At 45.5% G+C, this 24,559-nt stretch overlaps 1 protein-coding gene across 10 annotated transcripts; it reads right to left on the minus strand.

Annotated features, from left to right (window-relative positions):
* Positions 1 to 373: 373 nt before the first annotated feature.
* On the minus strand, positions 374 to 24,372 carry LOC111833819 (protein NLRC3-like). Of its 10 annotated transcripts, none has more exons than XM_072711049.1 (9): positions 24,210 to 24,372; positions 19,641 to 19,719; positions 18,529 to 18,802; positions 18,340 to 18,381; positions 14,863 to 16,573; positions 7,067 to 7,240; positions 4,820 to 4,993; positions 4,659 to 4,705; positions 374 to 1,101 (listed from the first exon to the last, which is right to left on the minus strand). In XM_072711049.1, exons 2-9 carry the CDS (start codon positions 19,662 to 19,664, stop codon positions 548 to 550), a joined length of 3,000 nt encoding a protein of 999 aa, XP_072567150.1. In that variant the 5' UTR covers positions 19,665 to 19,719; positions 24,210 to 24,372; the 3' UTR covers positions 374 to 547. The 10 variants fall into 10 exon arrangements, with proteins under 10 accessions (XP_072567150.1, XP_072567146.1, XP_072567148.1 ...); XM_072711045.1 differs by having other exon boundaries at positions 18,529 to 19,193; XM_072711047.1 differs by lacking the exon at positions 24,210 to 24,372 and adding an exon at positions 22,435 to 22,470 and having other exon boundaries at positions 18,529 to 19,193.
* Between the last annotated feature and the right edge of the window lie 187 nt (positions 24,373 to 24,559).

Consider the following 24,559-nt stretch of genomic DNA (forward strand, 5'->3'; position numbering starts at 1 on the left):
TTAATAATAATGCATGGAGCTAAATTTAGTAGCTTTTGCCTGTTGGGGGCAGATTCAGTATCTATCTATGTATCAATTTCTCTGGATCAGGCACGTGGAGGGTGGGGGGGTAAGGGTGCCTGGGCACCTGCCCCTTCTGTCTGACGGGGGTGTAACTAGACCTTTTACAGTAAGGGGGGGCGTAACCAGACCTTTTACAGTAAGGGGGGGCGTAACCAGACCTTTTACAGTCTCCAGTTAAATGATCATTATTTACACTGATTTACTGTAATTGTGTTAGTAGTAAAGTGAATTTATTTAATTTAATCCACCAGACTGTGGCTTCATTATGTTACTCAGTTATGCTTTGGGTGACGCTGAAGCAGGACATTAATAGGACAGAACAGAGAGTCTTTATTGTCATTGTACAGGGAGGAAATACAGAAAATAGGCATAAATATATAAAATGTACATATACAGGGGAGGGGGAAAGCCCCCCCCCCTACTCATCAGGATTACATTTAGTTACATTTTAGTCAGAGAGAAAAACTATATTTTTCATGTTTATTCAGATCACTGAACACCATTTATTTGGCAGGGGAACCAGTGACACCGAGGAGCCACAATTAACCCAAAACCCTGGATAGAGGGGCTCAGTGAATGAGGAGGTGAATCTGTACAGGAGGGTCAGTCCATCAGAGGAGACTCTGTAGAAGGACAGAGCACCAGCCCCCCAGTCCAGATACACTCCTACTCTGCGGGAGCCTGAGGGCTTTATGGGTATGAGAGTCTGTTTATCATTGTGCCGGACAGAGTATCTGTCAGTATAACAGTACAGACTCCATGACTTGTCATTGGCTCCAAGCCGACAGTCATCACTGTCTCCTTTCCTCTCAATTCCTTTATAAGTCACTCCTATTTCAGCTCTATTTCCATCCCACTCAGCCTCCCAGTAACAGCGACCAGTCAGACTCTCTCTGCACAGAACTTGGGGCTCACAGTCAAATCTCTCTGGATGATCAGGATATGGCTGCTCTGCCCCCCGTGTCACCTTCCTGTTCCCCCCTGACAGAGACAGGTGTCTGTTTGCTGTATTGGGGTCCAGCGTCAGCGGGCAGGAGTCTGTAGGCAGGAGGGAGAATTATTAATACCATCAGGCAACCTGTACTTTATGTTTCTGTACAATATAAAAACAGCACAGCTTCCCCGAACGAAGCGGGAACTGAAGTTTATGAAATATCTCAAGAAATGTCGGACGGCGGGAAGAGCCCCCAAAATGCGGCGCGAGCTAAACTAACAGCTTAATTAAGGGTAAATAAAATTAAAAAGCAGCGACATTCCTCACAAGCATATTTACCAAAGTTTAAAATAAAGTTTTCTATACTATCCTTTGACTAAAGTTTAACATAGAACTCTTTATTTTAAACCAACGTTTAACATAAAAAAGACTATACAGTGGTACCTCAGTTCTCGAACTCATTAGAACTCGAATTTCTTAAAAATCGAACCAACCAGTTCGGAAAAAAAATCCCTAGTACTTGATCTGAATAGCAGAAGTTAAACCGTGAACGCCGACCTAAGATAACTTGTACAAGCAGGGAAATGAGTCACGCAGCACGTCTCTCAGCTGAAACAAAGGGTAAAGCTTCAGTCTCAGCCTCGCATTGGCTGTGATAGCACTGTGCATGTTTACACTAGCTGAATACATATATTTAGACAGTAAAAATACATTTAGACAATGAGACAGTAACAGTAATTTTTATTATATAATAATATACATTTCTTATTACTTATTTTAATATTAATAATAAACCATTAATACATTTAATTATAATAATATTGTCGTGCTGAGCGGAGACGGAACGGAGACAAAGGCGCAGACGTCAGGGTATCGGAGAATACGGGGTTTAATTACAGGTAAGGCAGGCAAAATGCAGACGGACAATACAATGACGGGACTGGGGAAACAAATTGAAACGCGGACGAAATACATGTAGAGGACTCATAACAACAACCAGAATCAGTTGATCACACGGGGATTCCACACGGAGTTAACGAGGGGGCGTGGCACACGGAAGGAGCGGACAATCGAGGCAGGACACATTGTTTTTTTTAACTTTACACATTGTTTGGATACATTTATTTTCTTACTTTACAAATTACTGTTTTGATAAATGTCCTTAGATGTGTTTAGTATAGTATATGCTCTTCTTGTTTTATCCGGTTCATTTTGTGTTTAAATGCTAAAAAAATAATGGCAAAATATGGCAAACTCTTTATTTAAACTGGGAAACTGCAACTTTACCGTTGTAACAAGCAATCAGTAACAAGTTCCCTATATGTTTTGTGCCAAAAACACAAGCCTGTCGAAGTCGTCCGCCTCCATCTCCGATTAATGTCTGCAGGGTTTCACTTATCTCCAAGAGGGTCTAGCTGCAGACGCCCGTAGAGTGGAGCTCCACCGGAAATACATCACCTCCACAGGAAAGACGTTATCTTTAAGGACATAAAGTGGAGCTCCGGTTAGGGTTAGGGTTAGGGTTAAGATATAAGGTTAGGGTTTATTCGCTGTGACACAGAGTTGAGGCCACGTGTTTCCTCCGTGTTATCTCCGCGGATTCGCTGTTGGTCAAGCACAAAATGCGCGTGCGGAGAGTTTTTTGGATGGGCGGGGGCAAGTATGTCTGGCTGCAGCCTGCGGGAGGGCGGGGTTGGATTCGTACCCGGCCCATTCGTACCGTGAAAGCCACGCCCATGTCCAACACGCGTTAATTAAAGCGGAAGCCAAAGCGAACTCGCAGAACGGAAGCGTTGTAGTGCCTTTTATGTCATTAAGTTAAAAATCTTTAGTTTGTGTCCCAATGTAATAACTGTGCTATCTATTATTTATTATTTTGTTTGTTAATGTTTCTGCTAGACACTATATTGACTGTCAATTTTTGCACAAAGATTTTACTGTGGGACCCGCATGGTTGTTTGTGGTTGTTTTGCTGCTGGTTAAACGTTTCCATCAGTTAGCTGACTATCTAGCAGACTCACTACCAAAACTATGGTAACTAGGTAAAGACCTTCTTGCTGATAATATAGCTTCCGTGTAGTTAACAAGACTAACACTTAAAGACTTTGTGCGTCATCAGATATTACTGTCTGCTCAAACGACTGTTCAGCATGCTTCCTATGGGTTTCTAGTTATTAGCTAGTTAGCAACGCCACTGTGGTAGCATCCATTAGGGCTGTGCGATATAGCAAAATATTTTTATCATGATCATATCAAACGATATTGATAATTATCATGGTGTAATTCAAGTCATTATTTTATTACTATGAGTGCTCCAAATTTTGCTTGAAATGCCCTTACGAATTGCCCTTAGATTCAGAACATGAAAAGACTCATTGAATAGACTGAAATCTAATTTGAATAAATCATATAAAATATATATTTTTTTGTCCTCTGTATCATTTGTGAATAATTTGTCATCTATATCGACATTAAATAAGTTTATTTAATTTCAATGTTGGCACAGAAATAACTTACAGTGCCTTTGGAAATGCAATAAAATGCTCATTTGGAAAACGTTTAACTATCCTTTGTAATTGAGTAAAATGGTGATAACCATAAGTAAAATGAGTAAAATGGTGATAACTTTTATAAGGCACTGCATACTTGATTGCAATGGGTTTTATTGCTCTCCGGCTATATTAATACACCAATCAATATATTAATCAATCATCACAGACAAGCATTACATCGATATCGGATTGAAACTATATTATGGCCATCCTACAGCTACATAAACAAGGGTAAATAGTCCTAAACGTTTAAATACAGTCCTGATGTGCCCACCATGTGACTGTTGTGACCATGAATGAAGCACTGCCGCATATCGATGTTTCGGACCGCATACATAAGGGTGCTCCTATACGATTATAAAAAAATCATAATTCGAAATAATACTGTAATTGATAATAAACAGCTATGTTATGGTTTATGAGTTTACTATACTGTAGTTTTTATTTTTATTTTAGAGCGTACTCTTTCCACTTACTAAAAAGAAAAAAAAATTACTGTAAAACAAACTGCTGGGTTAAAGCGTAAACCATGCGCTGGTAAAATGCTTCTTCAGAACATCAGCGTGATTAGCGTAAACGAAGGACGAATGAACGGCATGATTGACGGGCTCGTGGGGTGACGTAGGGTAGGCTGGGTTGGATGTAGCCAGAGGCTTCTCGGCGGGGGAGCGAGCTGTCTGCTTTGACGGGGCAGAAAAGCAAAACTGGAAAGCGAAGTACATGCTGTCTGTTTACCAATAACGTTAGGATTTATACTCGATGTTCACGATATAGTCATTTACTACATCGCACGTGGAACAAGCCGAGATACATCGAGCATATTCGATATATCGCCCACCCCTAGTGTTAAATGAGGGAAACTCATTTAAATTTAAAAAATATTTTTTTAAAAGTATAAATGAATTGATAGCGTGTTTGGTGATGATTTTGATGTTTTATTTTTCTCATTTGGATGTTGTCTAAAATGACACACAGAAACTCACCTAAACACAAACATGGAAATCCATCTACACACAGTGCAAAAAGCCACACTCATCACAACAATCGTGTGAATACAACCATAACATAGTATTGATGGTATTATTAAGAAAACCTGCAAACACACTTACATTTCTGTAAGCCTGGTCTGGTCCTGCACTCTCCACTGTGGTCCACACTATAGGAGAAGCAAAATGACATAGTGCTGCTGTATCCATTTATTTACTGGTGCCTCTTCTTCACATACATGCATAAGTATCTGTAGCGTGTCAGACACACACTCTGTACTCACTTCAGCTTCTCCAGCTTACAGCTGGGATCCTCCAGTACAGCAGAGAGCAGCTTCACTCCTGAGTCTCCTGGGTGATTGTAGCTCAGGTCCAGCTCTTTCAGGTGTGAGGGGTTTGACCTCAGAGCAGAAGCCAGGGAAGAACAGCCTTCTTCTGTGACTCTACAGCCTGACAGCCTGCAGAAAAGAAATCAAAATATTGTTTTCTACAGCCGTCTATTTGCATGTAATTAGCTGTATGAAGTGAGGTAGAGACCAGCAGCAATGGTCGGCTCTCAGGGGTTTAGCGGCTGCTTGTCTGCAAGGATATAACTGTAACACAGTGATCCTACACGACTCACTGAAGCTCACCTTTTAATCTGACATCCTGAACTCTAACACAGTGATCCTACACGACTCACTGAAGCTCACCTTTTAATCTGACATCCTGAACTCTAACACAGTGATCCTACACGACTCACTGAAGCTCACCTTTTAATCTGACATCCTGAACTCTAACACAGTGATGCTACACGACTCACTGAAGCTCACCTTTTAATCTGACATCCTGAACTCTAACACAGTGATCCTACACGACTCACTGAAGCTCACCTTTTAATCTGACATCCTGAACTGTAACACAGTGATCCTACACGACTCACTGAAGCTCACCTTTTAATCTGACATCCTGAACTCTAACACAGTGATCCTACACGACTCACTGAAGCTCACCTTTTAATCTGACATCCTGAACTGTAACACAGTGATCCTACACGACTCACTGAAGCTCACCTTTTAATCTGACATCCTGAACTCTAACACAGTGATCCTACACGACTCACTGAAGCTCACCTTTTAATCTGACATCCTGAACTCTAACACAGTGATCCTACACGACTCACTGAAGCTCACCTTTTAATCTGACATCCTGAACTCTAACACAGTGATCCTACACGACTCACTGAAGCTCACCTTTTAATCTGACATCCTGAACTGTAACACAGTGATCCTACACGACTCACTGAAGCTCACCTTTTAATCTGACATCCTGAACTGTAACACAGTGATCCTACACGACTCACTGAAGCTCACCTTTTAATCTGACATCCTGAACTGTAACACAGTGATCCTACACGACTCACTGAAGCTCACCTTTTAATCTGACATCCTGAACTCTAACACAGTGATCCTACACGACTCACTGAAGCTCACCTTTTAATCTGACATCCTGATGTCACTGTGAGTTAACAGCCATAAATGAGCATTTCATTTCCAAACCAAACCATCGTGATGATGGTGACCTGTGACCCCAGACACCAGCTGCTCCGCGTTACCCTGCCTTCCGCTCCTTTTGTTCTGTTTTCTCTCCTCCCACCTCGCCTGGGAACAGACAACGGTGTCTCCCTCACGCCTCCCGTCTCTCACACCCAGAGACGTCGACTCGGAATGAGGACGCCGCTGACTGCAACCAGCCGCCCCAAACATTCCTTGCCCTGCAGTCATTTTTATTTTTAATAAAGTCTGCCTCACTGAGGCTTCAGTCCATTCACCCATCACTGCCTGTATGTCCTTAAACTCATACCACACTGCAATAAAACTGCCCACTGCCTGTATGTCCTTAAACTCATACCATACTACAATAAAACTGCCATGGCCACTGCCTGTATGTCCTTAAACTCATACCACACTGCAATAAAACTGCCCACTGCCTGTATGTCCTTAAACTCATACCACACTGCAATAAAACTGCCCACTGCCTGTATGTCCTTAAACTCATACCATACTACAATAAAACTGCCATGGCCACTGCCTGTATGTCCTTAAACTCATACCACACTACAATAAAACTGCCCACTGCCTGTATGTCCTTAAACTCATACCACACTGCAATAAAACTGCCCACTGCCTGTATGTCCTTAAACTCATACCACACTGCAATAAAACGGCCCACTGCCTGAAACAATCGCAATTGTGTTTTGAAGTTGAAATTATAGTGAAAGTACAAATAAAATGATGATTTCATGGTATGTGAGCCCAGATCTGAGGTTAGGCAGCGGTCTCAGACTCAGCCAATTTCCTCCCTCATCCACAGTGCTGTCCCAAGCAGACCGTGATGGCAGTGAGGATGAAGCCTGGTAGGGATGTCAAGAGCAAGGAGACCAGACTGGGAAAGATTAACGTCCAGAGCCCTGAAGAGATCAGAGCTGGGAAATCACTGAGCATCTCCTCAAGGAGATGGGTGTACAGTGTGGAATACCCCGTAATACTGACCTCAGTATCTCTAGTTTACAGTGTGAATCCCCCAGTCCAGCAGAGAGCAGCTTCACTCCTGTATCCTGCAGGTCATTGTCACTCATGTCCAGCTCTCTCAGGGGTGAGGAGTTTGAACTTAGAGCTGAAGTCAACACTCCACAGTTTTCATCTGTGAGATCACAGCTGTTCAGCCTGGAACAGAAAACACAGACATTAGCTAAATACAAACATTACAATACGCATTTATTTCTAATATAATTGGCAGCACAAATTATTTATAGTCTGCAGAGTGTTCTGTACATCCTGGCAATTTGCTGCAGTCATATGATCACTAATTAGAGTCAGTGCATCTTAGCTCAAAACTAGAGGTTAAAACATTAAGTACAAACTACAGCCAAAAATCACAGAATATATAGGAATATATAGGAACACATCAACAGCAAGATGGACATGAACCTCCCATAACAGTCAGACCAGTGCTTCCAGTGCAGTCTTTAGCCATCTTTCTGCCAGGTGTCCCTACACTGGACACGTATCACTGAAAGGAGGAGATGTGAACATCCCCAGCAGCTAATGCAGCAGAAACTGGCACTTAGATTCCTGATCCCATGAGTAAAATACATTTTCCCTGTATTGTTATACCTGGGAACATGTCAAATCACCAGTTAGGTCTGGGTGATATGACGATATTATCGGTAATCAGCGTAATCAGACAAGTATCCCAGTGTCGATATCTGACAGTGACTAACCGGTGATTATCGCCTTTGCTGGGGAAACTGGTGCGTGTTAACACTCCACAAGCAGCATTCTGGGCCCGTTGTAGATGTGATCCCTGTGTCTGGTGCGTGTTAACACTCCACCAGCAGCATTAGGGCCCGTTGTAGATGTGATCCCTGTGCTTGGTGCGTGTTAACACTCCACAAGCAGCATTCTGGGCCCGTTGTAGATGTGATCCCTGTGCCTGGTGCGTGTTAACACTCCGCCAGCGGCATTAGGGCCCGTTGTAGATGTGATCCCTGTGCCTGGTGCGTTAACACTCCGCCAGCGGCATTCTGGGCCCGTTGTAGATGTGATCCCTGTGCCTGGTGCGTGTTAACACTCCAACAGCGGCATTAGGGCCCGTTGTAGATGTGATCCCTGTGCCTGGTGTGTGTTAACACTCCGCCAGCGGCATTAGGGCCCGTTGTAGATGTGATCCCTGTGCCTGGTGTGTGTTAACACTCCGCCAGCGGCATTAGGGCCCGTTGTAGATGTGATCCCTGTGCTTGGTGCGTGTTAACACTCCACAAGCAGCATTCTGGGCCCGTTGTAGATGTGATCCCTGTGCCTGGTGCGTGTTAACACTCCGCCAGCGGCATTAGGGCCCGTTGTAGATGTGATCCCTGTGCCTGGTGCGTGTTAACACTCCGCCAGCGGCATTAGGGCCCGTTGTAGATGTGATCCCTGTGCCTGGTGCGTTAACACTCCGCCAGCGGCATTCTGGGCCCGTTGTAGATGTGATCCCTGTGCCTGGTGCGTGTTAACACTCCAACAGCGGCATTAGGGCCCGTTGTAGATGTGATCCCTGTGCCTGGTGTGTGTTAACACTCCGCCAGCGGCATTAGGGCCCGTTGTAGATGTGATCCCTGTGCCTGGTGTGTGTTAACACTCCGCCAGCGGCATTAGGGCCCGTTGTAGATGTGATCCCTGTGCCTGGTGTGTGTTAACACTCCGCCAGCGGCATTAGGGCCCGTTGTAGATGTGATCCCTGTGCCTGGTGCGTGTTAACACTCCGCCAGCGGCATTAGGGCCCGTTGTAGATGTGATCCCTGTGCCTGGTGCGTGTTAACACTCCACAAGCAGCATTCTGGGCCCGTTGTAGATGTGATCCCTGTGCCTGGTGCGTGTTAACACTCCACAAGCAGCATTCTGGGCCCGTTGTAGATGTGATCCCTGTGCCTGGTGCGTGTTAACACTCCACAAGCAGCATTCTGGGCCCGTTGTAGATGTGATCCCTGTGCCTGGTGCGTGTTAACACTCCGCCAGCGGCATTAGGGCCCGTTGTAGATGTGATCCCTGTGCCTGGTGCGTGTTAACACTCCGCCAGCGGCATTAGGGCCCGTTGTAGATGTGATCCCTGTGCCTGGTGCGTGTTAACACTCCGCCAGCGGCATTAGGGCCCGTTGTAGATGTGATCCCTGTGCCTGGTGCGTGTTAACACTCCGCCAGCGGCATTAGGGCCCGTTGTAGATGTGATCCCTGTGCCTGGTGCGTGTTAACACTCCGCCAGCGGCATTAGGGCCCGTTGTAGATGTGATCCCTGTGCCTGGTGTGTGTTAACACTCCACAAGCAGCATTCTGGGCCCGTTGTAGATGTGATCCCTGTGCCTGGTGTGTGTTAACACTCCGCCAGCGGCATTAGGGCCCGTTGTAGATGTGATCCCTGTGCCTGGTGCGTGTTAACACTCCACAAGCAGCATTCTGGGCCCGTTGTAGATGTGAAATAGATTTCTTAGGCCGACCAGGTAAGAGGGCATTACAGTAATCTATTCTACTAGAAACTAAAGCAAGTATTATTTTCCCCCAGCCAGCATATGACAGCAGACCCCATGACTTATGTGGAGGGACGAACAAGACAAGCACTTACAAATGTTAATTTCTGTCCAAAAAAAAACAATCGGGCCTACTCATGCCTGTAACCATAGCCTGCATGTGATTCTTAGCCATGGTGTCCTGCTGGAACACATATCTATTATACCTCAGAATCCTCTGCTTTCAGATCATTACTTGTTAACGTTTGATATACAGTATAACCTCCCTTCAGCCTCAGCTCCAAAGTACAGTACCAGACGTTCTGTTGCCTCATTAACTACAACAGTGTTTCTCAACCAACTTCCACAGTCCTTAAGTCTTACATCTGAACCCCCGTGTGAAAATGAACTTGAACAGATAACTGTGCACATGGAGAAATCGCCTCGCAGCACCTAGATCTTTTAGCTCCACTTAAGAGCATAAAGCATAGAGATTAGAAACCTGCCCCCTGGTGCTCTGATCATACACATGAACTTAAACAGGCTTCATGCAAGCTAGAGCGCAAATGGCGCTCAGCTAAACTAGATGTTTTCAGATCTGCCTGGAAAGAGCCTCCCTAAGTGCAGACAAGCACTAGTGACTGTAAGATCTGTGTACCTCTACAGACTCATTGAAGATAACAAAAGTAATCCTAAATTTCTAATTGAATCTGTGTCTAGGTTAACACAGAATTATTCAACGTTAAACTCGCAAGTTTCACAAACTTCTAAGAGTGATGACTTTATTAAATTTTTAATGGTAAAATAACTAAGATTAGACAGACCATCCAGTGCACATCTGTAGCTACATACAGCTACCAGACTCCTGCTAGTCCTATGCGTACTAATTATATGACCTTTGAATCTTTCCTTCCTATAAAACATCACAACTTTTGAGCTTAGTTTCTTCCTGCAAATCCTCTGCTATTCCTACTAAATTCCTCAAGGAGATTGCACGACCCTAAATTCAGGGACAGTCCCTCTGGAGCAAGTTGGGGTTAAGGGTCTTGCTCAGGGACCCAATGACGGTGGTGCCAGAGGTGGGACCTATCTGAAATCTTCCATCAAATTCAAAGATCCTGGAAAAAGCTGTTGCTCACCAGCTGTCTTCTTTCCTACAGAAAAATAATGCTAATGAATTATATCAGTTTGGCTTTAGACCAAACCACAGCACAGAGACAGCTTCAGTCAAAGTAGTGAATGATTTACTTATGGCTTCTGACCGTGGCTGTATATCTTTTTGGAAATACTAGACTTAACTGCAGCATTCGATACTGTGGACCATAATCCTCTTGGACCGGCTACAAGACTGAATGCTGCTTGTGGAGTGTTAACACGCACCAGACACAGGGATCACATCTACAACGGGCCCAGAATGCCGCTGGCGTAGTGTTAACAAATAAAAAAATTTAACTGCAATGTTTAAAGTTAAAAAACACTGGCCTTGCACCAGAATACCTTAGTATTCTGCTGGCCTTATACAACCCTCCTCACTTTCTTCAATCTCAAGGAGCAGGATATCTGTTAGTACCCAGGGTAGAAAGAGCTACGGCAGGCTGCAGAGCTTTCTCCTATAGAGCTCCTGTTTAGTATAGCTTATAGGGACACTAGTTCTAGCTCCAGCTAACTGCTCACTCCCAGTTAGACCTACAGTGTGAGGTGTAGAGCTGGGTGGGGATCGGTGCCATTGGCTTTGGATGAACTGAACTGTCAGTCTGTCACTCTAGGTTCACCCCCCCCTTGTGGAATTGGAGTGCTGACGTTCAGGCACTCCCCATGCCTGCGTTCCCACCTGCCTCTCCCTCCTGCTTATGCTGCCATAGCCTTATCTGCCATAGCCTACATACTGCACTCACCTAATTGTTTGCACTGCCTCTAGTCTCCCCTACTTTGGCTAATTGCACATTTTATTTTCCCTACTGGGCTCTGCTGCCTGGAGACCCCAAATTATCAAGATATCCTGCCTACCCTGCTGCCTGCGACGACTCCACTACCTGTGTCGCCCTTCCGGCCTGCTCGCCCTCCTGCCTGTGTCGCCCTTCCAGCCTGCTCGCCCCTCTGCCTGTGACACCCTTCCGGCCTGCTCGCCCATCTACCTGTGTCGCCCTTCCAGCCTGCTCGCCCCTCTGCCTGTGACACCCTTCCGGCCTGCTCGCCCATCTACCTGTGTCGCCCTTCCGGCCTGCTCGTCCATCTACCTGTGTCGCCCTTCCGGCCTGCTCGCCCATCTACCTGTGTCGCCCTTCCGGCCTGCTCGCCCATCTACCTGTGTAGCCCTTCCGGCCTGCTCGCCCCTCTGCCTGTGACGCCCTTCCGGCCTGCTCGCCCATCTACCTGTGTAGCCCTTCCGGCCTGCTTGCCCCTCTGCCTGTGACGCCCTTCCGGCCTGCTCGCCCATCTACCTGTGTAGCCCTTCCGGCCTGCTCGCCCATCTACCTGTGTAGCCCTTCCGGCCTGCTCACCCATCTACCTGTGTAGCCCTTCCGGCCTGCTCGCCCATCTACCTGTGTAGCCCTTCCGGCCTGCTCACCCATCTACCTGTGTAGCCCTTCCGGCCTGCTCGCCCATCTACCTGTGTAGCCCTTCCGGCCTGCTCACCCATCTACCTGTGTAGCCCTTCCGGCCTGCTCGCCCATCTACCTGTGTAGCCCTTCCGGCCTGCTCGCCCATCTACCTGTGTAGCCCTTCCGGCCTGCTCGCCCCTCTGCCTGTGACGCCCTTCCGGCCTGCATGCCCTCATGCCTGTGATGCCCTTCCTGCCTGCTCACCATTCTGCCTGTGACATCTTCCCTGTATGTCCTGCTGCTGTACTACTGTTCGCCCTGTCATCTGAAGCGGCTCCAGCACTTGCCTGTCATAACTTCCCTGCCTCCTGCTTTGTCATTCACATTGTCGCAATCTTAACATTTGATTAAGATTGCGACAATGTGAATTGAGATGTCGCCATCTTCATCATTTCACTTCCTCTGCTGCCCTCTGGAGGACGGGCTCCCCCTTTGGGTCTGGTTAGGGTTAGGGCTTCCTCTGCTGCCCTCTGGAGGATGGGCTCCCCCTCTGAGTCTGGTTAGGGTTACGGCCTCCTCTGCTGCCCTCTGGAGGATGGGCTCCCCCTCTGAGTCTGGTTAGGGTTACGGCCTCCTCTGCTGCCCCCTGGAGGATGGGCTCTCCCTCTGAGTCTGGTTAGGGTTAGGGCTTCCTCTGCTGCCCCCTGGAGGACGGGCTCCCCCTTTGGGTCTGGTTAGGGTTAGGGCTTCCTCTGCTGCCCCCTGGAGGACGGGCTCCCCCTTTGGGTCTGGTTAGGGTTAGGGCTTCCTCTGCTGCCCTCTGGAGGATGGGCTCCCCCTCTGAGTCTGGTTAGGGTTACGGCCTCCTCTGCTGCCCTCTGGAGGATGGGCTCCCCCTCTGAGTCTGGTTAGGGTTACGGCCTCCTCTGCTGCCCCCTGGAGGATGGGCTCCCCCTCTGAGTCTGGTTAGGGTTAGGGCTTCCTCTGCTGCCCCCTGGAGGATGGGCTCCCCCTCTGAGTCTGGTTAGGGTTACGGCCTCCTCTGCTGCCCCCTGGAGGATGGGCTCTCCCTCTGAGTCTGGTTAGGGTTAGGGCTTCCTCTGCTGCCCCCTGGAGGATGGGCTCTCCCTCTGAGTCTGGTTAGGGTTACAGCTTCCTCTGCTGCCCCCTGGAGGATGGGCTCCCCCTCTGAGTCTGGTTAGGGTTACAGCTTCCTCTGCTGCCCCCTGGAGGATGGGCTCCCCCTCTGAGTCTGGTTAGGGTTACGGCCTCCTCTGCTGCCCCCTGGAGGATGGGCTCTCCCTCTGAGTCTGGTTAGGGTTAGGGCTTCCTCTGCTGCCCCCTGGAGGATGGGCTCTCCCTCTGAGTCTGGTTAGGGTTAGGGCTTCCTCTGCTGCCCCCTGGAGGATGGGCTCCCCCATTGGGTCTGGTTAGGGTTACGGCCTCCTCTGCTGCCCTCTAGAGGATGGGCTCCCCCATTGCCACTGTTCCCTTTGACTTGCTCACTGGGGGCTTTGGGCAGGGATGCTGTAAAGCACTTTGAGACAATGTAATGTTGTGAAAACATGCTACACAAATAAAACTGAACTGAATTGAAATTGAATTCTGTGTTTGGGGGGGTGATTATTATTTATTGCGATATTTAAAAAATAAAATTAAATATCTATATAATATATATATATATATATATATATATATATATATATATATATTTCAGTTATTGGCCAGCCCTTATCAACAATACACTAATTGGAAAGCTATCAATCCTGTGAAACAGGCTTTTAAAAAAAGATGTTTGTTTGAACAATTTATGAATAATGATGCTCTATTCATCCCCATGGGGAAATTGTGTTTTTCCCCTCCCACACCCCACATATACAGGTGAGAGGGAGTTTGGGGTCACAGCACAGGGTCGGCCAGCATCCAGCACCCCTGCAGCTCAAGGACCCAGCGATGACATCACTCTGCCGGCCAGGAGATCTGAACCAGCGACCTTCCACTCACAGACACAGGGTCTGAACCCAAAGAGTCACGCACCACACCCAGTATTTACAGAAATGATTCCTACAGCATCCAGAACTGAAAAGAATATGAGTGGATTTCCCACTATTAATGAAAACTGGACCATTCTGTATGATGCTGTATCTTTGGTTATTTGTTACACAAAGGATGGTCATGGAAATCTTGTCTTTGTTGTTTTTACTACATCACTACCTTCAGTTAAAATAAAATCTAGGTTCCTAAAAATCATAGTTATTGATACAAGAGGGTAAATAAATTATACATATACATATTTTATATTTGAAAGAATCTTAATCTATTACTGCTAGACAGGATGTGTAGTCACACCCTCAGCAAGGTGCAGCTGTGGCCAGCAGAGGCCGCCAGTGAGCAGCCAGAGACAGCAGCCATACAGAGGCTCCCAGCTCTGGGCTCCATCACATGAACACACCTGCTGACAATAACACTCACATACCACTTATACACCCTGTGGATAAAGAGCCCTCACTGTTTCTATAGCAGGTTAGGATGCTGTGCCTGTGATCAGAAGGCAGACTGGATGGGAACGGAAACATCACTTTTATGTTTGTTACTACATCACTACCTTCAGTCATTATAAAGTCTGTGGTCCAGATCGGCTACTGCTATAGAAACAGCTGTAGCCGAGATTATCAAAATAATAATATTCATCAGACATTTCAAACAATATCCATGTATTACTGCCAGACCAGACATGATTTCCCATCCCCACGTCACTTACAGAGCCATCCTGGAGTTCTTGACCACAGGGAGCAGCCTCCTGTGCCCTTGACCTGATCTGCTGTATTTCCTCAGATCAAACACATCCAGCTCCTCATCTGACATCAGCATCACAAAGGCCAGAGCTGAGTACTGTGCAGGTGAGACGCGTTGTGCTGAAAGGCTTCCTGAATTCAGGTATCTTTGTACTTCCTCTACTAGTGAATTGTCACCCAGTTCATTCAGACAGTGGAACAGGTTGATGGTCCTTTCTGGAGATAAATTCTCATGTATTTCCTCCTTGATGTACTGGGCTGTTTGCTTAATGTCATGTGAGCTGGTTCCTGTTGATCCCAGTAGTTTTTGTAACAGAGTCTTACTGGAGTCGGTTGAGAGGCCCAGGAGGAAGCGGAGGTAGAGGTCCAAGTGTCCATTCTTGCTCTTTAATGCCTCTTTCACTGCAGTCTTCAGCAGGTCAGCTGATGAGTTTGACAGAAACACGTATAAAGCAGCGAGATACTCCTGGATGCTCAGATGCACAAAGCAGTACACCTTCTCCTGATACAACCCATACTCCTCTTTAAAGACTTCTGTGCACACTCCAGAGTAAACTGAAGCCTCTGTGACATCAATGTCATTCTCTGTCAGATCTTGCTCATAAAATATGAGATTGCCTTTCTCAAGGTTGTCAAAAGCTAGTTTGCCAAGTTTTAAAAGGAATTCCTTGCTATATTCCTTAAGCTTGGTTTCATAGTTTTTCATATACTTGTCATTTTTTAAACTTGTCTGAAAGATCAGGAAGTGTGTGTACATTTCAGTCAGAGTCCTTGGAATTTCTCCCCTGTCAGTCTCACTAAAAAGCCTCTTAAGCACAGTGGCTGAAATCCAGCAGAACACAGGTATGTGGCACATGATGAAGAGGCTCTTTGATGATTTCACATGTGTGATAATCCTGCTGGCCAGGCTCTCATCACTGAATCTCCTCCTGAAATACTCCTTCTTATGGGCATCACTGAACCCTCGTATCTCTGTCACCCGGTGGATGCACTCAGGAGGTATCTGATTGGCTGCTGCTGGCCGGGAGGTTATCCAGAGGAGAGCGGATGGAAGCAGATTCCCCTTAATGAGGTTAGTCAACAGCACATCCAGTGACATTTTCGTTGTTACATCACACCAGCTCTCATTGTTCTGAAAATCGAGAGGAAGGCGACATTCATCCAGACCATCAAAGATGAACAAGACTTTGTACCTAGACAGCTCAGTGGATTCAAGTGATTTCAGTTCTGGGACAAAGCGGTGAAGCAGTTCAATCAGACTGTGTTCATCCTTAATCAAATTCAGGACCCGGAAAGGAAGAGCAAATATGAAGTGAATGTCCTGGTTTGCTTTTCCTTCTGCCCAGTCGAGAATAAATTTCTGCACAGAGACTGTTTTTCCGATACCTGCCACCCCTTTAGTGAGTACAGTTCTGATAGGTGTCTCACGCCCACATAAGGGTTTAAATATATCATTGCACTTGACTGTAGTATCTTCTGTTCGCCTTTTCTTGGGTGCTGTTTCAATCTGTCTCACTTCATGTTCATCATTGACTCCTCCAGTCCCACCTTCAGTTATGTAGAGTTCTGTGTAAATCTCACTGAGGAGTGTTGGCTGTCCTCCCTTAGCTTTCCCTTCAAATACACACTGAAATTTCTGCTTCAGGTTACATTTTATCGTGCTGGACATGAGCTCCCCTGAAGAAAAATGAGAGGAAAATGCACTAATTCTCAACATGATCCTGACCAGTGTGGTAGGAGGATTAAAACACACAACATTAATCCCAACATGACGACCTTAACCCCTACCCAACCCTAACCTTAACCATAATCTACCAAACAAAATACGAGACTTTTGGCATGTTTAGTTTTTTGATTGCATTCACAGATGTTTGTGGGGACCTGAGAAATGGTCCCCACACTGTAAAAGAACAGGTTACGTTTGTTGGGATACCTAATCCCCCCCCCCACACACACACACATAAACACTTTTTACTATTTCATTGTGTTAAAATTAAGCTTTAAATTTCACATCCTACATATTCTTACTGAAGCCCCAGATATCTGTACAGCAGTTCCGGTCCTAGCTGATGTGGAGCCCTAGGAGAGCATCACCACCGGCGCCCCCTGCTTGAGGCAAAGTGAAACTGGCTGGCAAGTCGGCGCCCCCTCAGAAGGTGGTGCCCTAGGCGGCCGCCTATGTGGCCTATAGGACTGACCGGCCCTGGCTGGGGTGGCATTAAACCCAGCCAATAACAGCACCAGATTATAACTTTCTAAACACAAAGTAAACAGCACGAGAAATTACAGCTGGCTGGCATTCATGCACAAAACCTCATTCAATGAGCACGTCGCTCGCATGATAATGCTGTTTGCTATGCATATAAGACTAATCAGTAATAAAAATGCAAAGGTTTTAAACTATTAGTTTAAAAGGGGGATGGGAACAGAAAAGCATTTTATTTGACTATTACAGTTACTATCCTGAGACAGACACAGTGGACGGTTCATGCAGGTGCAGCAGGACACTTTAAAGATAAAGTGTATTTCTGAAAATGATGCTGTAGGTTATTCCCGATCCCAAACACCTGAAAAGTATTTCAGACGTTCCCTAATGAATTTACGTAGGGAGGAACTGACGTTAATTCTAGCTATTTATTAAATTAACAAATGCCGAATTATCCAAGGTAAGATCTTAATTTTCCCCCTTTCCTTTCTACCCCTTTGGAATGGAAGGTGCCCCTGGCATTTTTCTGTACTGCCTATGCCACGGGCCGCCCTGATATACAGGGTTCAAGTCAATGTATTTTATATAGCGCCTTTCACTACCGAGTCCAAGGTGGCATTTTCCTGTACTGCCTATGCCACGGGCCACCCTGATATTCAGGGTTCAAGTCAATGTATTTTATATAGCGCCTTTCACTACCGAGTCCAAGGTGCTTTACATGGGCATGTTAGGATACATTCCTGCAGCATTTATACAGAATAATTCAAAAACACAGAAAAGAGAAGACAAATTAAATAAAGAAAGTCAGATGACAACTGTCACGCCCAGCTCCGTCCGATCCTCGTATGCGCCACGCCCACCTCGTTACCTCGTGTGATTCCCGGATTGTCATCACCTGTTTCCTGTTTCTCTTGCCTTGTCCGGTGTATTTAGTCCGCGTCTGAGTGAGTCTCCCCAGATCTGTCATTGTTATGTCTCGTGCCCGTTTCCCTGATGTGCCTCCGGACTTGTCAATAAACCCCGTTTGCCCCATACTGCCATCTACTCGCCTGCTTACCCGCTTGCCGGATCGCCCAACGTGACAACAACGGAGAAGAGGAACCAAAAACTCCCAAGTAGGGAGAAAAACCAAGCCCCCCCCCCCCCCCCCCGGGCATGATAACAGTATAGAAAAAGGAGGAGTGAGCTTGCTTGCTAAAAGCAAAGTGTAAACTACAGAACAGCATCCAGCTCTTACTCTGCTCCAATATGTCACCCAGCTCACTTCCTGCTTGGGGACCTGAAATAAGGAAGAATTTCAGATTCATTTCTGTCTCTGTATCTAACAAGCATTTCCCATATAATGCAATACAATATGTTAACTTTTCAAGAGCTTAAAAAGGTTACAATTTATATGATAAACAAGAAAGGCTAAAAATATGCTTACGCTTCTTCAGGTCTTTATTCAGTTTCTGAAAAAGGTTATTCAAGTTCATCTTCTTTAGCACTTCAAGCATGACATTGAGAGCACCAGCTTCACCGTAGGAAGTTATCATCTTGTCGGCGAGGTTTGTTCTGTCCAATTTCTCCAGCTGACCCCTGGGAATGGGCTGATTCTTTTCATTCACCAGGTGAATCAGGTTATATTTAAACTTCTTCAGCTCATCTTTCGTGAGCTCCTCCAGAGAACGCAACAAGAGGTCGGCGGGCATGGTCTGGGCCTGCAGAATGTCGGAGATGAGTCCATGAGACTCACAAACCCGCACATGGTCACTCCCACACATGCACTGACCTTTCCGTTAACAGAAGGCAGGTTTCCTGCTCACAGTCTTATATGTCTGCTGGAGGCACCTGCTGTGATTCTTTCATTACTATAAGAAGCACACGTGTGTGTTTATATTCTGCATTATTATTAAACCTTTATTTAACCAGGTTAGTCCACTGACATTTAAAATCTCTTTTAAATCTCAGTGGGCTAAGCCGTGTGCCTGTAATCACAAGGTCGCCGGTTCAAACCCAGCCTCAGCACGTCTGCGGGTCCTTGAGCGAGACCCTCAACCCCCAGCTCCCTGGGCGCCGCTACAGGTGGCTGCCCTTCGCAGACAGCTTGCGCTACAAAGAGCAAGTTGAGGGAGGCGTAAAAAGAATTTCCCCAAAGGGATCAATAAAAGTGTAAATTATAATTATAATTATTATTTTAAAAGAGAGACCCGTCCAAATTAAATAGCAATAAAAATAGTTTAAGACCCAACAGAGCACATTAATATAATGAGGTCAAAATCAAAATACACTAAAAACATCATGTTAAGACAGCATCCAATATAATTATACATACTTTATATTAAGTTATGCTGTTCTGTTACAATATATCAATAACATTTTGTGTAGCACAATATAATAAGAAAGTAGCTGGAGGAAGAGCCCTGCAGAGAGAGATTTTCATCTGCTATTTTCAGCAGCCTTTAGCTGAAAAGAGTTACTCAACTTAAGTTCTCCTGCCTTTCAGTGTCAGGTTTTTACAGACAACATGCATTATAGACTGCAATGTTATAACCAAACCTCTCCGTGGGAATGTTGAGCCATTGCTTAGATGATTATGGTTGTACGGAAACCAGTTCCTGTGTATGACAGTCAGACTCTGTAATAAAAACCAAAAGTAATGTTAGCTTCATATTCAATAGTCAGTTTACCAGCTGTCAACCAAAGCAGCTTTCCAACAATATGCTCTGGAGGGCTGTATATGTCGCACACCAGGGTTAACAGACTACTTTACCCAGAATGCCTTGCTCCTGTCTTTGAAATGACCTTTTTCTTTGAATTGTTTGCACCTGTTGGTTTCATTACTCACTTCATGTGTTGGGGAAGTTACTCACAAAAATATTCCGTTACAGGCAGAGGTGGAAAATTCAGGTCCAGAATGTACAAATCCAGACGATTTTGTTTCAACCAACCACACCGAAAATAAAAATTACTTTGAATGAACTCAATTGAATCATGTACAGTGGTTCCACACACCTAAAATGAATATTCTGAAAATGAATTCTTTTTATATTCACTTTGTGGTCTAGAAACAGAACATAGCTGAGTTTATTCACTAAAAAACAACTGAATCGGTTTCCTAGACTGCATTACATTATACACTCACCTAAAGGATTATTAGGAACACCTGTTCAGTTTCTCATTAATGCAATTATCTAATCAACCAATCACATGGCAGTTGCTTCAATGCATTTAGGGGTGTGGTCCTGGTCAAGACAATCTCCTGAACTCCAAACTGAATGTCAGAATGGGAAAGAAAGGTGATTTAAGCAATTTTGAGCGTGGCATGGTTGTTGGTGCCAGACGGGCCGGTCTGAGTATTTCACAATCTGCTCAGTTACTGGGATTTTCACGCACGACCATTTCTAGGGTTTACAAAGAATGGTGTGCAAAGGGAAAAACATCCAGTATGCGGCAGTCCTGTGGGCGAAAATGCCTTGTTGATGCTAGAGGTCAGAGGAGAATGGGCCGACTGATTCAAGCTGATAGAAGAGCAACTTTGACTGAAATAACCACTCGTTACAACCGAGGTATGCAGCAAAGCATTTGTGAAGCCACAACACGCACAACCTTGAGGCGGATGGGCTACAACAGCAGAAGACCCCACCGGGTACCACTCATCTCCACTACTAATAGGAAAAAGAGGCTACAATTTGCACGAGCTCACCAAAATTGGACAGTTGAAGACTGGAAAAATGTTGCCTGGTCTGATGAGTCTCGATTTCTGTTGAGACATTCAAATGGTAGAGTCAGAATTTGGCGTAAACAGAATGAGAACATGGATCCATCATGCCTTGTTACCACTGTGCAGGCTGTGGTGGTGGTGTAATGGTGTGGGGGATGTTTTCTTGGCACACTTTAGGCCCCTTAGTGCCAATTGGGCATCGTTTAAATGCCACGGCCTACGTGAGCATTGTTTCTGACCATGTCCATCCCTTTATGACCACCATGTACCCATCCTCTGATGGCTACTTCCAGCAGGATAATGCACCATGTCACAAAGCTCGAATCATTTCAAATTGGTTTCTTGAACATGACAATGAGTTCACTGTACTAAAATGGCCCCCACAGTCACCAGATCTCAACCCAATAGAGCATCTTCGGGATGTGATGGAACGGGAGCTTCGTGCCCTGGATGTGCATCCCACAAATCTCCATCAACTGCAAGATGCTATCCTATCAATATGGGCCAACATTTCTAAAGAATGCTTTCAGCACCTTGTTGAATCAATGCCACGTAGAATTAAGGCAGTTCTGAAGGTGAAAGGGGGTCAAACACCGTATTAGTGTGGTGTTCCTAATAATCCTTTAGGTGAGTGTACATGTATAGGGATCCAAATCTGGGCGGGACAAGAGAAAAAGTGTCCGGTGCGATTGCCGAGAATGTATGAAGCGTATCTGCTGTAGCTGCAAGCTGGTGTGGAAGAAATATCCATGGTTATGCAAACGCAATGCAAATTCAATCAGTAATTAATAATGAGACTTATGATAACACTGTTGATTCAAATATGATGATTGTAATGATTAACTTTTGCCTTGAAACATTTAATATACTAAACGTATGATTCCTGCTTACTTCTCGGATCAGGTCTGTACCTTGAGCTTTTTGCAAAATAAGCTACCATTGCAAAATATGATAATTCCTCTTACCTACAGAAATGAAAACCTATTATTTGAGCAAGGCTGCTGCAGAAAACATTTGTAAGAAATGTGTGTATTTTGGGGGTCAAGATGACGTGAAAAGTGGGAAGTGAGACGAACTTGTGTGAGCTGGGTGATGTAATCACAAGAGTGATCATGAAAAGGTGAACCCTGCCTTTACCTGATAATGGGTCCAGTTTAACAGAGGTAACTGGTGTGTACAGATATCTGACCCCCCGATCTGTCTGTAAACTGTCACGTTTTTGGCACTTGTTCGGGGAGCAGAGCAGGAGACGCAGAGAAAGACTGCTGAGTGTCTGTTCCCCCAGAGCTTTGCAGCGTGGTCGAGTTGGTTTTATATTGGATATTCGCTTGATATTCATATTTGCCTCCCCTATATCTTTGAAACTACTCCAACAAAAATCACAAAAGTCACACTTTCTGTTTCAGGAGAAAATAAATTGTACTACAACATTTCATACTGACTGATAAGTTCATTATTGTAGTGACGAGACATTTTCCGTGAAACAAATAAGCTGGTGTTCTGTCGTGTTGAGCTACTTTGTCGAGTTAGAATACCGTAGTGCTAATCGACAGCCCTAACCCTAACCCAGTGGTTCTCAATCCTGTTCCTGGCAACCCACCTACCAGAATGTTTTCATTCCAACCCTACCTTAATCAGGCTTATATGGTCCTTAATAGGCTAGAGCTGGTTACAGACCAAACGCGGCATGCGCTGTGCTCGCCGCGAGACTTCTGTGCAAAGAGTAGGCGTGGCTTTCAAAACTCTCTCCTGTCATTTCGGCTCGCGGTCAGTAGCGACGACGTATGTTTCGCATTCAAAAAGATTCTACGCTTGTGTAATATAGCTCTGGGAACTCAAACATGGACAATATAAGTTTTTCCTTAATTTCGTTTTCTGTGCCCGCTTCGGTGCCTTGTTTCTATTGATCGCGCGACAATGTGTCACAGCGCGCAGCGGTCAAAGTTCAACAAAGTTCATCTTTGACCACAGAGCTCGCACAAGCTCCGCGAGTGGCGCGCGGCACGAAGCGCAGCGTAGTGCATGCCACGTTCGGTCTGAAACCAGCTTTAGCCTATTAAGGACCATATAAGCCTGATTAAGGTAGGGTTGGAACGAAAACATTCTGGCAGGTGGGGCACCATGAACAGGATTGAGAACCACTGCCCTAACCCCAAAAAACCCCCTAAAACCCTTACCCTAACCCTAACCCCAAGACGGTGGAGCTGCACATACGCAAAGATACTCGAACCCACGTCTAGATAGGTAGCTCAACTCCTCAGAACACCGGCGTTGGAAGCGCAGCCTTTTGCTAGGGACCGTCTACAAAGTGCAAAGTGCATTCAGAGGAGCCAAGCATTGCTACTGGAGCATTTCTGCTAAGGTTTTCTAACAAAAATCTAAGTTCTTCCAAAAAGACACTTGGAAGAAGAACAAACAATTTCAGTTGCCTTTTAACTGAGGAGGGCGAAAGTTCCCCCAACCCCCCCCCCCCCCCATCATGCTCTCTTTTTACAGAGGCACCATTGAGAGTGTATCATCACTGGCTGTATCGCTGTGTGGTTTGGAAGCTGCTCTGCCTCCTGCCGTAAGGCTCTGCAACGGGTAGTGAATACAGCCAGCAAGATTATCGGCACCTCCCTGCCCCCCCTCACGGACACTTTCCATGCCCTCCTCACCCGCAGGGCCATCAGCATTGCTGGAGACTCCTCCCACCCCTTACACTCCCACCCCTTACACTCCCACTTCAGCCTCCTGCCTTCAGGGAGAAGGTACCGGACCCTCCGGGCCCCACAAGGCTCTTAAACAGCTTTATCCACCAGGCTGTCAGGAGGCTGAACTCTGTCCATTACCTCCCCACTCTGCCTCCTGCCCCTGGACAGTAATTTATTTATTCACTAACTACCTCAAGAACTGTTACACTCATACCTTTCCGCTGCTAATTTGATTTTGACTTATATGATTGCTACCTTTTGTACTCTATTGTTCACCATTTGCACAACTGCCTTATATATTGTTATACTGTTACCATTTGGACTACTGCAAAGGTAACAGGAAGAAATACAGGAAAAAATAACTGCTTACTTCCCGTCTAATCTGTGCAATTGCTGACCTTCCATTGAATATGCTAAATTTATGGACTAACGGAGAACATTACGTAAGTCTGCTGTACACATTCGCTCTAACCAAGAATATAATATTCTGATAGGTATGCAAAAATGTCAGATCGAGCACCACCCTTAGATAAAATAAAATTTAAAATCATAATAATTCATTATTATATCTGGCCGGTTGATGAGTCTTTCTTTTTCCACATAATAAAGAATGATGTTACAACATTCCGCTCATCAGCGTTGACAAGCTCACCACTGCATAATACACACATAAAGTTTAATTTTAGTTGTATATGTTAACTATAATCTTACCTTGCAATACAAAATGTCTTTATATTATTCCAGAATCTAATTCAAGTGGCTTGACAAAATTGAGACTCCAGCTTTAAATTACTTCCACTTCCATTTAGAGATGGCAAATGATCAGCTTCCCGTCAAACGCGGAAGTGGACAGTCAGTGCATGCACGTGTAGCGTATCATTTCGGGGATATTACCTATGTGACTTAAGCTACGTTCCATTTACCTTGGAGGTCGGAACTTGGAATGACGTCACACCCGAGTTTTTTTCTCAGTTGCTTTTCTCACAACAGAATTGTAGTTCTCAGAACTGCTTGTTCAGTTCCCACAACCTCTAGTCAGTCGTGAACATCATAACCACAAT

This window comes from Paramormyrops kingsleyae, chromosome 4 (genome assembly GCF_048594095.1).
Source record: "Paramormyrops kingsleyae isolate MSU_618 chromosome 4, PKINGS_0.4, whole genome shotgun sequence".
Lineage (NCBI taxonomy): Eukaryota > Metazoa > Chordata > Actinopteri > Osteoglossiformes > Mormyridae > Paramormyrops > Paramormyrops kingsleyae.